The sequence below is a fragment of the Xenopus laevis genome, chromosome 4L, assembly GCF_017654675.1.
Source record: "Xenopus laevis strain J_2021 chromosome 4L, Xenopus_laevis_v10.1, whole genome shotgun sequence".
Taxonomy (NCBI): Eukaryota; Metazoa; Chordata; class Amphibia; order Anura; family Pipidae; genus Xenopus; species Xenopus laevis.
In genome coordinates, this window is record NC_054377.1 from 23,483,618 (window position 1) to 23,501,718 (window position 18,101).

Here is an 18,101-nt window from a genome sequence, read left to right on the forward strand (position 1 = left end):
GAGTGTTTCCCTCATCGCACTCCGTAGGCCCGGCTCGCTTCCTAGTTGGCTCCTCCCCCTACCAACCCTTTGCTGATTGGTCGCGAGTCAGAACACGGAAGTTTGCATGTGTGAGAGAGCAGTGCATTGCCCAGATGACACCCAGAGCGCGGGAAATTTCATTCGGCTAGAACCGAGATTCTGCGGTACAGTGTTTACTTGCGTCAATGCGCACTTCTTTTTCTGCACGTCGCTTTTGGATTGTGACAGTAACGTTCTGATGTGGGTTTTACTTCTGGTATTCGCCTTTATTCTCAATAATTTAGCCCGTGTATGAACTCAACATCTGTCAACCTTAGAAGTGTCAGCCTAGTCTTCTGGCTTTGAGGTTCCTAGTCCAATTAGCCTAAAGTTTACTTCAGAGGATCTCTTTTGTGGAACAGTCTCACAGGAGCCTCAGTGCAGGTTCCAGCAATTGTGGGCAGGCCTGACACTTGCTTATTGGTCAGTCCAGAGAGCTGGGTCTGTGGGTTGGTCAGGGCAGATCCAAGATGGTTCTCCAGATAAGGAGGCTGCAAATTATTGTTGGTTTGCTTTATTATTTTAGCATATGACATGGTGCCTAATATGATGTTCCCTTTATGCCCCTGGCACACAGAGTTGCCACCTTTTCTGGTAAAAAAAAAATACCTGCCTTCCTTTATATTTATAATTTTTCCCTATTAATAACATTGGGATCAACCATCATTTTTACCGGCCAGGCCATTAAAATACTGGCCAGATGGCAACCCTGCTGGCACACGGCATTTTTATCTGCCCACTGCCCTCAGATGGAATCTCTGAGTGAGGCAGTGGCGGGCAAATCGCCCTTAGTGCCAGGGGCCTGCGAGGGAGTATTTTATTTATTTTATTTTTTTATTGGTGTCTCTTGTAATCATCTCTCTGTGTCTTTGTTTACTCAGATTTACAAGTAACAGTCTGCCTCCCACGTCAAGGATTCACTATCCTTTAAAACGCAAAACCGGTGAAGCCATGTCTGTGTCAGCAAAGAGCATTGCAGAGGAGTTAAAGGTCTTTGACGTCAACTTTGAGGATGAAGAAGTACCCGAGAAATGTAAGAAACGAACTTAGGGATGGAAATAGGGTTTGCCACCTGTTCAGTTTTTGAACTTTCTGTTTGGTTTTCAGCCTTGTAAAACCCAAACAATAATCTGGCCAATAAATGAAAAGAATTGAAATACTAAGATACTCACCTCAACATGGCTTAGTTACTATCAAGTGCAGTTAATGTTTTATTATTACAGAAAAACGAAATCAATCAAAAATAGTTTTTTTTCTAAATTAGCATTGCTTTATTTCAGAGCTTTCTGCATAATTGTTTTCTGTATAATAGATCTCATACCTGTAATCAAAGGATTGGGCCTACTTATCAAGCAGAATATAGCTAGAGATAGGGTTGCCACCTGTGTGGTTTTGAACTGGGCATGAGCACTTTAAAGCATTTAGAATACTGGATAGAAATCCAGCCAGTTGCATCTAAGTGATGCAATAACCTTGCCCTAGTGTCATAACTCCACCAACATCATTGTGCCCACCCATGATGTCATTATGCCTGTTTCTACATCACGCTCCACCCCCAATGTTATCTGCCCCGCCCTCGTGTTCGGGTTTAGCCATCAGCAAAGGTGGCAACCCTAGATGGAAAGTGTTGTTTTTTTTAAAAATGTTATAGGACTAGAATGTTCAGTCTCCTAATATAAATAAAAGTATACAGAGTCATAAATAATAGCATACAGTTGCAGATGTTAAGAATTTGATCTGCCCCTTGCTAGACTAAAATTAAACTTTGGTGTCTTATATTTTCATTTACTGTGGCAGTTATCCCAGAATTGTAACTAGACCCTATCTCTGCTTTATAAATTTTTTTTAACAAATAAAATTCATTAGCAAAGGCCATTCTGCTTTTGGGTGAGATATTATTACAACTATAAATACAGTGTTAAAATTGATCTGTTTGTGTTCTCTTTGAGGCTGATCAGACCCAGCTGTTATTTTGACTGCTAAGAAATGCAGGCTGAGAAAGTCTGGTCTGACCGTCGCCACCTTATGGAAAACCAAATCCTTACAAATGATTAGGGCAGAAATTAAGCATCTTTAAAGGACAAGGAAAGTCTAAACTAGAATAAGGCTACAAATGCTGTATTTTGTATACTAAACATAAACATGAATATTGCACCACAAGCCTAATCAATCACAAATGATTTATACTTTCAGAGTTGGCCACAGGGGGCTGTCATCTTGTTACTTTGTTAAACATCTTTTCAAGACTAAAGGTGGCCATACACGGAGAGATCCGCTCGTTTGACGATGTCTCCAAACGAGCGGATCTCTCCCCGATATGCCCACCTTGAGGTGGGCAAGATCGGCTGATCCGATTGTGGGCCCTAGGGCCCAACGATTGGATCCTAACGAATAGTAATGGGCGGTCGGATCGCGGGACCGCATCAATGAATAGATGCGGCCGCGATCCGACAGGATTTTTTGTCCCATCCGATCGAGATCTGCCGGACTTTCTGCCAGATCTCGATCGGTGAAGCCCGTCGGGGGGGGGGGCCCATACACGGGCCAATAAGCTGCCGACTAGGTCTGTTGGCAGCTTTTATCGGCCCGTGTATGGCCACCTTAAGACTGTGCATATGCTCAGTGTGGTCTGGGCTTAGGGATTGTCATAAATTATCAAAACAGGGAAGCAAACAAAGCTGTTGGAGTTCTGAAAGGCTGGGAAGCAAGTATATTGGAGATAGGTTTCTTTTTCATTAAAGAAAGTAAAAATGGTATTTAAATTTTTTGCCTTTACATGCCCTTTAAGAGCAAAACGTTCATTACCAACTCATTTGCACTTCAGACTATGATGGCCAAAGCCCATACCTGTAGTAATCCTAGTACCAATGTATCTTCATTAACTTTATTGGTCTGCTCCCCTTACCCAGTGACACTCCACATGCTTGGTGTACTCTGGACTGCTGTAGAAAAACAAAGATTAGGGATCGTCTCAAAACACCATGGCCAAGAGCAGAAAGAAAAGGAGCTACTGGAGATACATTTATTGGCAGGATTGTTACTGTTACAAGGCTGTGGTCTCTGTGCTTGTATTTTAAACCCTATGCAAAAGTTCAGTTTCAACTTTATTTTATAATGCATACCGTATATACTCGAGTATAAGCCGAGGTACCTAATTTTACCTACGAAAACTGGGAAAACTTATTGACTCTAGTATAAGCCTCGACACAACTACAGCCCTGTCTCCCAGCAGCGCACATTCTGCCAAAGCGACCCCCCCCAGCAATCAACCGGACTTCTTTGCAAAGTTGATGGTGACAGAGAATTGCCAAACGGATTACTGTGTGCATTGTCCCACTGTCCCACTACCATGTGCAGAGGGTGCTGTGTGATATTGCCATCGTTGTTAATCTTTCGTATAACCAACAGATGGTGCTGTGTGATATTGCAGTCACTGTTATTCTTTAATATAACCAACAGAGGGCGCTGTGTGATATTGCAGTCACTGTTAATCTTTCATATAACCAACAGAGGGCACTGTGTGATATTGCAGTCACTGTTATTCTTCCATATAACCAACAGATGGCGCTGTGTGATATTGCAGTCACTGTTAATCTTTCATATAACCAACAGAGGGTGCTGTGTGATATAGCAGTCACTGTTATTCTTTCATATAAACAACAGAGGGTGCTGTGTGATATAGCATTCACTGTTATTCTTTCATATAACCAACAGATGGTGCTGTGTGATATTGCAGTCACTGTTATTCTTTCATATAACCAACAGAGGGCGCACTGTTATTCTTTCATATAACCAACAGAGGGCATTGTGGGATATTGCAGTCTCTCCCCAAGTGAACTGTTGGTATAGGAATGATTAAAAGTGACTGCAATCTCAGCAACTCGGGTCGGGTACGGCTGACCCGAGTATAAGCCGAGGTAGACTTTTTCAGCACTTTTTGGATGCTGAAAAACTCGGGTATATACGGTAATTATATGTTGCATTTTAGAAAGCAGTGAAAAGGGGTTTTCGAGCTTTAGTGAATTACAAGCTCTTGGCAAAAAACGGGAATGGTAGAAAAAATTCTTCAACTGGCCATCTAAAAGTAGCCCATTAATTCTATGAAGGTTTAGAAGCTATTACACATATGGTAATCTGTTTAAGAGAAGTCAAAACATAAAGTACTTGTGTTCTGAAAGATGTTTAGATGATGAAAATTAAGAACTTCTCTCAAACTTTCTTTTCCTGCCAGTGGTGGAGCTCTGTACAGTTCACCGTCTTAAGGAAGAGGATATGGTCAATGAATGGATGGCTTTCAGTACCACTCGCAACCTGCCGCTCACAGTTGGCAATCTTAACCTACTGGAACATGAGGTGAATACAAATTCGAAAAAGTCGAAACCACTCTAACGATCATAAAGGGACTAAATCATCTTCAATGGTTTTACTATAACCGTTGAACTTAGAAAAATCTAAATATATAAAGTAAGATTATAGACTACTTTTGATGGCTATCTTGTTTATATCAGAACCACTATAAGTAGCTTTAAGTCAATGGTCCCCAACCTTTTTTTTACCCGTGAGCCTCATTCAAATGTAAAAAAGATTGGAGAGCAACATAATCATGCAAAAAGTTCCTGGGGTGCCAAATATTGGCTTTGATTGACTATTGGTAACTCCTGTGATGCCTGGCACCCTACAGGTGCAACTAAATTTGCCTTCAAACCAGGAATTAAAATTTAAGCACCTGCTTTGAGACCACTGGGAGCAACATCCAAGAGGTTGTTGAGCAATATGTTGCTCACAAGCCACTGTTGGGGCCTCTAACATGCTCTAACATGTTTGTGTGTGACATTATAGATTCCAGAGCACAAATCAGTACTTGTAAAGCCTTGACAAAGGTTCCATAACAAAACTAAAGCATTGTCACAGTAAACAGTATTAATGTTCCGTTTTAAGAAACCCATTAGTTTGCCAAAATCTACTTCACAGATAATTGAAAGTAGTGGCTGGGGAAAATATTTTGAGATCCTCTTCATATTATTTGTGAATATCGGTGTGCCACTATATATCACCCCTGTCACTTCCCTTTGATCATTGACTTCCCACTTTGTTTGATCAAAGACTGCATTATGTCAAGTTATGCCTAAATTATTATAAAATTATGCTATAATAGGCTGGTGCATTAGGGTGGTGGCAGGCGGGGAGGTTAGTCGCCCAGCAACAAATCTTCTCTACTATGGGCGACTAATCCCCCCCGAAATGCCTTCCCGCCGGCAAGAATACAAAACACCAACGGGATGGCACGAATCGCTACGGATTTTCGAAGTCGCCTGAAGTTTCCTCTCGAAGCTGCTCTCTCCCACTCTGTCTATAAAGTGCTCCTCAACAGAGCCGGCTACACCAGAGAGCACCACACAAAACGACTGAATGAAGTGACCTAGGTTCTTTTACTTTATCTGTATTGTATTAAACTGTTTTTTTTTTTTTTTTTAATAATTATTGTATCTAAATGTGTGTGAGGCTATGTGACTTTTACTGTTAAAATAACAGCTGCAGGAATTTTTTGGCTTTTAAATTAACTATATAGTGAATTATAACAAGGTCTGTGTTGACTTTAGGTTAGTGATGTTAACCTGTCATTTTTGCACTGTCACTCGTTTTATTTAGCCAGGCTCTAGCTTAAAGGGACACTGTCATGGGAAAAAAAAATGTTTCAAAATGAATCAGTTAATAGTGCTGCTCCAGCAGAATTCTGCACTGAAATCCATTTCTCAAAAGAGCAAACAGATTTTTTTATATTGAATTTTGAAATCTGACATGGGGATAGACATATTGTCGATTTTCCCAGCTGCCCCTGGTCATGTGACTTGTGCCTGCACTTTAGGAGAGAAATGCTTTCTGGCAGGCTGCTGTTTTTCCTTCTCAATGTAACTGAATGTGTCTCAGTGGGACATGGGTTTTTACTATTGAGTGTTGTTCTTAGATCTACCAGGCAGCTGTTATCTTGTGTTGGGATCTGTTATCTGGTTACCTTCCCATTGTTCTTTTGTTTGGCTGCTGGGGGGGGGAAAGGGAGGGGGGTGATATCACTCCAACTTGCAGTACAGCAGTAAAGAGTGATTGAAGTTTATCAGAGCACAAGTCACATGACTTGGGGCAGCTGGGAAATTGGCAATATGTCTAGCCCCATGTCAGATTTCAAAATTGAATATAAAAAAATCTGTTTGCTCTTTTGAGAAATGGATTTCAGTGCAGAATTCTGCTGGAGCAGCACTATTAACTGATTCATTTTGAAAAATTTTTTTTCCCATGACAGTATCCCTTTAAGTACATGGAATACTATTATAACCTTGTGTACAAATTGTAAAAAAAATTTTTTTCTACTTTAAGCCAGAGCAGCTGTCCTCTTTCTTCCTCCTTCTTGCCAAAACTGTAAATACTGTAAGCAGAATAAGCTTTCAGGTTTGCATTTTATAAAGGCTCAAAAATGTGTGTAGTTAAATATCCTTATGTCCATGAGAGAGTATTACTATGTTCTATTTAATATATCTGTATAAATTCAGGTTTTGAACAAGAAAAGTGCCAGACCACGTCCTTCCCTGAAAAAAGAGAAACATTGTGGAAACAGGGATTTTAATACTATTCAAGAGCTGTATCCTTTTCATTGTTTTCCAGTAGGTGTTTTTTTTTTTTTTTTTTTTTTTTTATTGTACATTTTCTTGACCATTGCATTGTGCTCTTAACTAACTCTTAGTCCAACTCTTGAGCTAATTTGGAAATGGAAAAAGTCCTAAAATTATCTATATAATATATTTTGTTTATTTAATTTCTTGTAGAAGTCGGAGGTGATATATCCTCGATTGCAGCTATATATCCCCATTGATTAGCTTTTGAGCTATCTTTTTAAGATCCACCACAAGGTTAACCAGGGAGAGGTGTGGGCTGGACATCTAAGCGGTGTTTTAAAGGAACTGTAACACCAAAAAATTAGTGTTTTAACATAATGAAAAGATTATCTACTGTTGCCCTGCACTGGTAAAACTGAATTTGCTTCAGAAACACAACTATATAGTTCATACAAAAAAGCTGCTTGTGTAACAATGAAGGAAATTGAATAAAAACCATGACACAGGTTAAATAGTAGATAACAGATGACACCATTCTGTTCTACAGAGCTTATCTGCTATCTGCTGTGTAACCTGAGCCTTTTCACCTTTGAGTGGCTGCCATCAAAGTTCAGCTCAGTAATGCAGTTCAATAATACTTGATGGCCTTTATAGTTTTGCAGTATGTCCTTGCACTGTTTTGTTCTAAGCAATGCTCATTTTCATGGATTTGTTATGCAAGTGAAAGTGTTTATTTGCGTTGTCTTTAATAATTATGAAGAATTGAAGTGGAGACAGCAGAAGAAAATCTCTTGGATTCATACGCTACACCTGCCAAGGTAAGTAAACAGAAAATTATTTGCATATGTTGGGAAATGTATTCTGTTTTGTACTGAAGCTTTTATAGCCTGTTATGGATACATATTGCAGTATTCTCATTGGTTCATCACCTTTTCCCATGTAGCCATTTTTTTCTGTGGGTTGAGCAAGCTTGCTTTCTTTTTAGTGTTACTTGGTATTTCATCAAGCTGCTAAATAGCCAGGCATATTGCGCCAAATCGGACTCTTTTGACACCTTGAGCAAGATGTCTGACTTATCTGCCAGTCGTGACCCTACAGCAATGTCAACTTGACTAGCCCATTTAAAAGGATACTGTCATGGGAAAAATGCATCAGTTAATAGTGCTGCTCCTGCTGAATTCTACACTGAAATCCGTTTCTCTAAAGAGCAAACAGATTTTTTTACATTTAATTTTGAAATCTGACATGCGTTTAGACGTATCGTCAGTACCCCAGGAGTCCATATTGTCAATTTCCCAGCTGCCCCAAGTCATATGACTTGTGCTCTGATAAACTTTAATCACTCTTTACTGCTGTACTGCAAGTTGAAGTGATCTCACCCAGCAGCCTAACAACAGAACAATGGGAAGGTAACCAGATAACAGCTGCCTAATAGGGTAAGGCCACACTGGGCGTTTTGGGGAGATTTGGTCGCCTGGCGACTAATCGCCTCGTCTTTGCAGCGACCAATCTCCTGATTAGTTTTCCGAAGTTGCCTCACGAGGAAACTTCGGACGACTGCGGAAAATGAATAGCCGCGTGCTGGCGGTTTTTTTTTTTCATTTTAGCCAGCAGTTCTATCCTTAAGTGTTGGCTCTTTCTGAAAGCACATGACCAAGCAAAATGACCCGAGATGGCTGCCTACACACCAATATTACAACTAAAAAGAAATACACTTGCTGGTTCAGGAATTCAGTTTTATATTGTAGAGTGAATTATTTGCAGTGTAATTTAGAAATAAAAACTACATCATAAAAATCATGACAGAATCCCTTTAAAGAACCATCACAGATTGATCTTAATCAGACTGATTAGACAAAGCCCATACACAGAGCAATGTTGGGCCAGTTTGTAAAAATGATTGCAAATTTCTTCCTGAAAGTGGCCAACAATTCACTTATTCATAAAAAGGCTAAAGTAATGACAAGAGAACTCAGCAGAGGTGTGGATCAGTCCTAAATTAGGGCAAGAAGCCCTCAAGTTTATGGTCATTCAGTGTTTATACACAGACCATGCCTATAAAGGTAATGTCACATGTTGCACCCGTGAGTAACGTATTGATGGGGGAGGACTCTCGAAACAGCACATATTATAAAAGCCAAATATACCAATTTAAAGGGATGGTTGAAATTGGTTCCAGACCATGGATGTTTGGCCAGCTGTACTACAAAAGTACATTTTAATTTTACTCCTTGATTTATTTATTTTCTACTTTTTATTTGTATAATGGATTTATTATGAGGCAAACATATTGTGTCCTTTTTTATATATATTTTTTTTCTCTAGTATTTGTGTTTATGTTACTGCTGGTTAACCATGGCTTTAGGTATCTGCTCCAATTGCCCTTCTTTACTATCATAATACTTTTCAAGAAGTTGGCTTGAGGTTTGGCTTAGCATCTGGGAACATAGCCTGGCATTATTGATAGTTGTGCCAATTTTAAAAAGTTTCACCCATAGCTGCTACCTCCATCCAGCACTGTACCAATTGAGACTTTCCTTTCCAAGGCTTTCCTTGTCCACCTTGCTATTTGATATAGTGGCAATACTCATTGCTGTGTAATCTTTTTTTTTTTTTTTTTTAAGATGGAACTGCATTAAAATTGACATCATTATCTTATATTGTCTACAGGGATCCCAAAAGCGTAACTTGTCTACTCCAGAACATCCTCAGTCTAAAAGGATATTATCAATAAACCGAAGCCCTCATGTGCTGTTCTCCCCAACCAGCTTTTCCCCCAGGTATAATTTTTTTTTACATATCTCCTATTTCTCATTTCAAATCTTAAATGATTTGTTTATATGCTTTGACATTTTGTTTATCCTATTGGTCAAAAACAGGTCATTCTAATGGACATTGCAATGTAAATCTGTAAAATATATCCATAGCTGTTTCTGCATATTGCTGTAGACCAAACTGAAATTTCTATGATAATAAATTGTATGCTTTGATGTCACTCACTGTACTATGGATACTGATATCATAGTAGCAGCCATAGCAAGGCTGACACATACTAAAATGGATACTGTCCAACAAATCACTTTACTATGGATTCTGTCCGTACTGTGCCCATAGCAAATATGACAGTTGTCCGCATTGACAGATGCATTTATTAATGTGAAGCTCTGCAGAATGCACACCGCTTTAGTAAAGCAAACCTGACGGTGTGTTCTTCCTGTGCTGAGACCTGCTAAATAACCCACAGTGTTGAACTATTCTATTCTTATTTATCTGAAAGCTCTCCAAGTGGTGCGTATGCCCAATGCATAAGAGCTCAGTGATTGTTACTGTAAATTTTAGTGTCATGCTCCCTTGAGTATTTTCATTGGCACTTTGCAGAAAACACCTTTGCATAGCAGGTTTTTAAAAGCATTATTGCATTTATAGGTACAAGAGAGCACTCAACTGTTCTGCAAAGGTATTTTTGGCTGCTTGTGGGCAAGCGTGATTTAGAAAATGCTTTTGCCCTAATAGGTAATGCAAGAGTTTAGATTGAGAATTCATGAAGTTTGTACACTGATTTTCAGTATTTTCAATTAGTCTCCAGGTGCTTATTATGCCCCCCTGTGACAAAATTTCATCACTTAGTGGGGTTGCCTTCCTCTTTCTGATTGGCCAGTGACCAGGCTGAAGGATAGGCCAGTCTGGCTTAACCTCCGGTGATAGGCTACGGTATGGTGCTTCAAAGAATCCAATAGGGTTACAGAACACAGACCAGTTTATTTATATATTTATATATATATATATATATATATATATATATATATATATATATATATATATATATATATATATATATATATATATATATATATATATATATATATATATATATATATATATATATAAAAATCTATTTGTTGCAACAGTCATAATGATGTGGAAAGAACTCATTTGAAGGTTAATTTAAAGGAGAAGGAAAGCTACTGAGGCATTTTATTGCCAATAGATAAGCTGCAATAGTGCAAGCTAGAATGCTATATTTATTCTGTAGAATGTTTTACCATACCTGAGTAAAAAGCTCTAGAAACTCTCTGTTGTTTAGAATAGGAGCTGCAGTATTAATGTGGTGTGACATCACTTCCTGCATGAGTCTCTCCCTGCTCTTGGCTCAGATTACAGTAGAGAAGGGAGGGGTGGGGAAAGGAGCAAACTGAGCATGCTCTTGCCCAGGGCAATGAGGTTTAAGCTGAAGGCAGGAAGTCTGATACAGAAGCCCATGAGTACACAATAGAAGGAAAGAAATGTGGTGTTTCTTTTGACAGGGGACTCAGAGCAGCATTACTTTGGGGGTTTACTGGTATATTTAGATGGACCTTTCTGATAAGGCTTACTTAGTTTTAACCTTTCCTTCTCCTTTAAAAAAAAAAAAAGAAATATATATATATATATATATATATATATATATATATATATATATATATATATATATATATATATGAATTGACATACCAAAACAAACTGATATTTTCTTGCTAGTGCCACCCCATCGCAAAAGTATGGCTCTCGAACCAACAGAGGAGAAGTGGTGACAACCTACGGCGAGCTACAAGGAACTACATGGAATGGTGGTAGTGGAAGTAATACTAACGTTGAACTGTTCACCTCTCTGGATGAACCGCTGACAAAAATGTACAAGTTTATGTTTCAGAAGTTAATGGACATCAGAGAAGGTAAATACTTTGGAAACTATGTAACAAAATGTTAATTTCTATTTTAATGTAAGTAAATAAGAAATATAAATACATTGTTGTGAATCATTTTTATTTATGAAGACGGTAACAAGGAGCAAAATCAAGCTGTAGCCCATGTTTATCTGTTATGGAGGGAGGGCTGACCTTAAACTGATGTGATTACAAGATTCCATTTATAAAAGGAGAATTAATATTTTGTTGCTTTCTAATTGTTCTTCCTTTGCCTCTCTTTTTTAATTTTAGTGGTTAGCATTAAGATAGAAGAACTTGGTGCATCTCTGAAGGACCACTTTCAAATTGATGAGTTTACCTCTGTATCTTTACCAGCACAAGTAAGATTGCTTGCTTTTTAGTTTTGTGTTTTGTTTTTTTAATTTCAGCTGGTGCATTGTGTATTTGTTTCAATAAGTTCCCATTATCTGCAATATAATCAAGTTAATTAACAAAAGCATCAGTTTTCATCCAGCATGGTTCTAAGGACCTTGCATGTTTTTGTGCATTAAATATTTAACTTGAGGCCAATATGTAAATATTTTTCTGGTGAATTCCACTTTCACTGATCATTAATTTAAAGGGATTCTGTCATGATTTTTATGACAGTTTTTATTTCTAAATTACGCTGCAAATAATTCACTCTACAATATAAAATTTAATTACTGAACCAGCAAGTGTCATTTTGCCTGGTCAAGTGCTTTCAGAAAGAGCCAGCACTTTAGGATGGAACTGCTTTCTTGCAGGCTTTTGTTTATCCTACTCAATCTAACTGAATGTCTCTCAGTGGGACCTGAATTTTACTACTGAGTGCAGTTCTTATATCTAGCAGGCAGCTGTTATTGTGTGTTAGGAAGCTGCTATCTGGTTACCTTCCCATAGTTCTGCTGATGGAGGGAGGGGGTGATATTACTCCAACTTGCAGTAAGGGTACACCTGGCGATTCGGGGAGATTGTCGCCTGGCGATTAATCTGCCTCTTCTTTGGGGCAACTAATATCCCCGAACGGCCCCCCCTTGTCTTCCGCCGGCTATAATGAAGAGTTTGCCCAAATTTTCCTTGTGAGACAACTTTTTGCGATATCGGAAAATGAAGCGTCGCGCGTGCCATGCCGCAGGCGACTTTTCATTATAGCCAGCGGAAGCCGTTCGTGGAGATTAGTCGCCCCAAAGAAGAGCCAATTAGCCGGATAAAGTGTAAATCACCTGGGGGCAGGCACATGGAGCGATTAGTTTTCAGAAGAAGCCTGTAATTGCCTCTCAAGGAAACTTCGGGCGATTTCGGAAAATGAAGCATTCTGTGTGCCTGCCCCCATGCGATTTACATTTTAGCTGGAAAATTGGCAATGTCCAGTCCCATGTCCGATTTCAAAATTAAATATAAAAAAAATCTGTTTGCTGTTTTGAGAAACTGATTCAGTGCAGAGCTCTGCTAGAGCAGCTCTGTTAACTGATGCATTTTGAAAAAAAGATGTTTTCCCATTACAGTTTCCCTTTAATTATCTTAAATAACAGGAGACCGTGACAGTGCTTGGACAGATTGGGTGTGACAGCAACGGCAAGTTAAATTCCAAATCTGTCATCCTGGAGGGGGACAGAGAGCACTCTGCAGGCATGCAGGTTCCAGTTGACTTGTCTGAACTGAAAGATTATTCTCTATTTCCAGGACAGGTAATGCACAATTCAGGTAACCCTTCCTAGTAATACTAAAAGAGGACAGTGCTTCTGCTGACAGACAAATTCCATTCATTGCACTGCACACAGGGATGTAGTAAGTGATACTGACATTGTCTCCAAAATATTTGCTGGTTAAATTTATATTCAAAAATGGAATCTGAGAAAAACAGACCAAGGAAAATGTTTGTGTAAACTGCCATGAACACAGGAATTTCTATACTTCCGATTTGAGTTTGTCCACATTTTTTCAAGCACACAAAATTGGACCAAGAAAACACTCATGTAAACTAGATCTTAATGTTATTTGTTTCCTGAACCATTGGGCTGTTAGCGACTTGGTTACTATTCATGACAAAGTAAATGATGATTAAAAAAAAATAATCACTTCCTTCAATTGCGGTCCTTCATATATAATTTAATTTCTAGCCGATTTAGAGTAATGCTGTCCAATTTTCTTCTATACAGTTGGCAGATTATTCGACATATAGCTTATCTGATGGCCTAATTATATTAAAATATGATGCCATACAAAGAAGTCGCTGCAGCCCTTGATCAGACTGGCAGCCATAAAAATCAACTGCCCGTCGTGCCTCCATTTGGACAGCTCTATCAAAAGGCTTAATGAATGTACAGTAATCTGAAGCTCTAGTTGTGTAGAAGTGGAATCATAAGGCTCCAAAGTGCAGCTAAATCAGTCCCTCATTCATACAGTAAAATATATTGATTTATACAAGTAACCTTGTTGCTAGTCTTATGCTGCAGCCTCTTCATAAAGCAAACTTACCAAACCAAGCTCAGTCTGTTTATTATTTATTATATTATTATCCTGTCTTATCTTGTTCAAGGGCCTAAGGTTATTGCCGCACATGGCTGAAACTCGGCATAATGAAAAACGCAGGCTGAGAATCTCCCGCTGTGCTGGAATCATCCTCTTACCTTGCCTGCACCTCTAACCAATACATGGTGCATGCAAACATGGCAGATTTCTGCTCTGAAACGCAACAGTTTGCATTTCGGCACCACAATCCGCCTCATGTTCCTGCATTTAAGCCAATGCAATGGAACTGGTTGCAGGCAAGATAAGGGGCTTACTCCATCGTAAGGGTAGATTCTCAGCCTGCGTTTTTCAGCAGGCCAAGTTTCAGCCTGTGTGACATTTGCTTACCCGATATGCTATATAGGTCTTTCTTATGTTGCCTTTTGATTCCTAGGTGGTAATTATGGAGGGCACCAACAGCACTGGCAGGAGATTTGTTCCTACTAAACTCTATGAGGTAAATTTTGTGTTTTTCTTTTTCATTTTTTGCAAATGAATATTCTGGTAAGATTTATAAAACCTATACTGCTTTAAGCCCTTGGTTCCTTTAAACTTCCTTCAACTCCTTGTAATACCCAATTTTACATTACAGCTAAAGAATATGTTCTGTCTCCTATCATATTAATAACACATACAGATGATATTGAACTTTATTTTTTTTTCTTTAGCTTTTTCAGTAAAGTCTGCTTCATTAACAAAATACTGCACACTATGGGGGAATTTATTGCAATATTTTCTGGGGGAAAAAAACAGACCAAATCCGTACTGATTTTTTCGCCTTATTTATTAATATGCTTTTCAGAAAATTGTGTTTGCAGGAAAAATCCTGAAAAAAAATCATGTAAAATACAAATCATACTAATTTTTCCCAATAAAAATTCAGATTTTATACTACAAAAACACCAATTTTTTTTATTTTTTTTTTTCATTCAGTGTTTAGTAAATAACCCCTAAATCTATTCCTATAGAAAGTAGGGATGCACCGAATCCACTATTTTGGATTTGGCCGAACCCTTGGATCATTCGCGAAATTTTTGACCGAATCCTAATTTGCATATGCAAATTAAGGGTGGGAAGGGGAAAACATTTTTTGCTTCCTTGTTTTGTGACAAAAAGTCACGTGATTTCATCCCCGCCCCAAAGGATTTGGTTCAGCTGGGCAGAAGGATTCGGCTGAATCCGAATCCTGCTGAAAAAGGCCAAATCCCAAACGGAATCCTGAATTCGGTGCATCCCTAATAGAAATGCAGTTATACATTCCCAGATCTGGTCAGGCAGTTTGTTTTATTTTTTATTTTTTAATTTGGTAAGAATGCCTCCAAATAAGCGACTTTCTTTGGTACTCTTTAGAGGCAAAAGCTCTGGTTTCTCCGACCACGCCTGGCAGCAGAATGTTTTCAAATCATTGCAGTTGCTGGCTGGTCGCTGCAGTAATTGAATGGTATTTAAATGGTAATGGACATTCTGCTCTGCTGTCAGGCATGGCTGGTGAAACCAGAGCTTATAGCTCTCTAAATGTAGTGGAAAGCCTTCACTTTCCTTTTAAACGGTTATTGACAGGTGATGCCCCTTTCGCGACAGGTGATGGGGCATTGGTGAAAATGGAAGAGAACTGTGAGCCACTGCTCCCTCTCCCTTCACTTCTGAATGCCAAATCACACATCATGCAACTGTTGGGGCAGACCGCAATTAAATCAGCTTGTGTATGACTGTGTAAATCAAGTTACGTCTAGCAGATATTTATTGCCAGATGTACTACTGAATTAAATGAGAAAGATGTAATCATATAACATCAGTTGCAAAATAATGATAAAGCAGAAGCAACAAACATATCAGTTATAGACATGGACATAACCATGCTGGTTCTAGAACATTTGGTGGCTTAAATGTTGGTGATTGTTTTAAGCAAAAGTGTGACTGGTCAGGGTGAAGAGAGATATGAACATTATGGGGGAGGGTAATGGCTGATTGAACACAAGGAGTATTCAAGTATAGTTTGAATGGAATAGTTAGTGATATTGAAATAATATTGTTTCCTCCCCATGTTGATCCAGTGTAAGTCAAACAACCAACCCTGTTAGGACTACTAATTGGTGCTGTCTGTGAAAAGGGGGCCATACACGGAGAGATCCGCTTGTTTGGCAAAGTCGCCAAACGAGCGGATCTCTCTCCGATATGCCCAGCTTGATTGAGGTGGGCAATATCGGCCTGATCTGATCGTGGGCCCTAGGGCCCAACGATTGGATCCTAACGAATGGGAATGGGCGGTCAGATCGCGGGACTGCATCAATGAACAGATGCGCCCGCGATCCAACAGGATTTTTTGTCCCATGCGATCGAGATCTGGCCGACTTTCGCCCAGATCTCGATCGGGGAAGCCTGTCGGGGGGGGCTATACACTGGCCAATAAGCTGCCGACTCGGTCTGTCGGCAGCTTTTATCGGCCCGTGTATGGCCACCATAACTCTTGCTATATGCGGACAATATGCTGCTATATTTAGCAAACCCAGCAGGATCAATCCAAGGGTTTATCAGTTTCTCAGGGCTTTGGGTGAATTACACCAAGCCCTTACTTTTTCTCATAGACCTACTTATATGATAGCCCCCCACCTATACATTCACTAAATGCACTCTTTTAGCTACTTGGGTAACATTATACTACATGAACGGGCTAAATCATTTGAAACTCTGTGAAAATAATGTTTGCTAATATTTCCCGTATTTTAATAATTTTTTATTAGCATAGCTTGATAAGAAATGCTTTGGCTTCATTGTCAAAAAGTGCCCAATTTGCCCCAGTGTCTGAATACAGCGATTTAAATATCACATTTTGATTTTATTATTATTATTATTATTATTATTATTGTGTTGTGCAAAAATGGCTTCCTAACCATGAAGATCAGCGACTCTGTGGTTGGTAAACAGACTGAAAAGGACAAGGCTCAGTCCTCATCTCTTTGGTAGTCCCTTTCTTCTATGCAGTATTGTGGAAATCAGGATATATTTCTCCGAGAATTACTTAGATCTAGCACATTCGAGAACAGTGCTGTTCAGCTGGATGCCCCCCCTTGTGCGTAGGGTTGCCACCTTTTCTGGATAAAAATACTGGCCTTCCCATGTATTTATCTTTTTTCCCTATTAATAACATTGGGATCAACCATCATTTTTACTGGTCAGGCTGGTAATATACTGGCCAGGTGGCCCCTACAAAGTCTGCTTGCTGTGACTGCTTCCCTTATAAAATCTTTAAAGATATCAGTACTGAGAATAACTGGCCCCTGCATTGTTTACACCTAAAATTTAGTAATCCCCTGTATTGTTCACATCTTTAAAGTGCTTGCGGTTTAAAAACAGGGAGTGGTCAACACTGGCTTCAATCGGCCATCCACCACATAGGTAGGGTTGCCACCTTTTTAAAAATGTACTGGCCAGTGGGGGCGGCAAGAAAAATTTGTAATACCAGCCTGGCCTTGCAGGTGTTTTACCGGCTAGGCCGGTAAAATACCGGAAAGGTGGCAACCCTACACATAGGCCAGAAAAATTCCTGCCCTCTGTACCACTGAAATTGGACAGCACTGCTCTAGAAGACTGCATAATTGTTATACCAGATCCTTTATACTAAAAAAAACTATTCTGTATACATCTGATTCTGTGCAATCTAAAATTTGCTCTAAAGTATGTTTACCTGTTTTAGGGGGTCCCACTTCCCTTTCACCAACCCAGCAAAGAATTTGAAGGTAAGTGTTGCTATTTGGCAAATAAAATCAGGTCATGGAACTCCGAGGTAACTTCTAATATCCCCATATTTTGCAACAGGGGGTACTTTATTTATTATAATACACATGTTTTAGTGAGTCATGTGACAGAAATGACATCAGAACTCACTGTTTATAAGGATATAATTTACAATTTCACTTTGTGGGATTACAAAAAAGTGCAGTGAGGCTACAATTTCATTATCTATCTGTACAGACCTTCTATTTAAACGACTGCTTGGTTGCTTGGGTAAACTAAACTTTAGCAACCAGATAGCTGCTGAAGTTATAAACTTGAGAAATGCTTAACAAAAAGCTGAAACATTCAAAAATCACCAAATTAATACAATAATAAGTCCAATAGTAAATTGTTGCCTACATCATATTAAGAGCTAATTTAAAGGTAAACTACTCCTTTGAACCTGCAGGTGTCAGTGTAGTGCAGGATCCTTTAGTTTCAA

The 18,101-nt window shown here is 39.1% G+C and overlaps 1 protein-coding gene across 4 annotated transcripts in view; it reads left to right on the forward strand.

Annotated features, from left to right (window-relative positions):
* Positions 1-7: 7 nt before the first annotated feature.
* Positions 8-18,101, forward strand: part of pola2.L (polymerase (DNA directed), alpha 2, accessory subunit L homeolog) — a 34,744-nt gene continuing 16,650 nt past the window's right edge. The window contains exons 1-11 of one of the 4 annotated variants that reach the window (XM_018256800.2): positions 8-261; positions 942-1,093; positions 4,292-4,413; positions 6,606-6,694; positions 7,429-7,486; positions 9,339-9,448; positions 11,187-11,380; positions 11,645-11,733; positions 12,907-13,062; positions 14,280-14,342; positions 17,580-17,622. In XM_018256800.2, coding sequence (XP_018112289.1) covers positions 107-261; positions 942-1,093; positions 4,292-4,413; positions 6,606-6,694; positions 7,429-7,486; positions 9,339-9,448; positions 11,187-11,380; positions 11,645-11,733; positions 12,907-13,062; positions 14,280-14,342; positions 17,580-17,622 — 1,231 coding nt within the window. In that variant the 5' untranslated portion in view covers positions 8-106. 4 annotated transcript variants of the gene reach the window in all.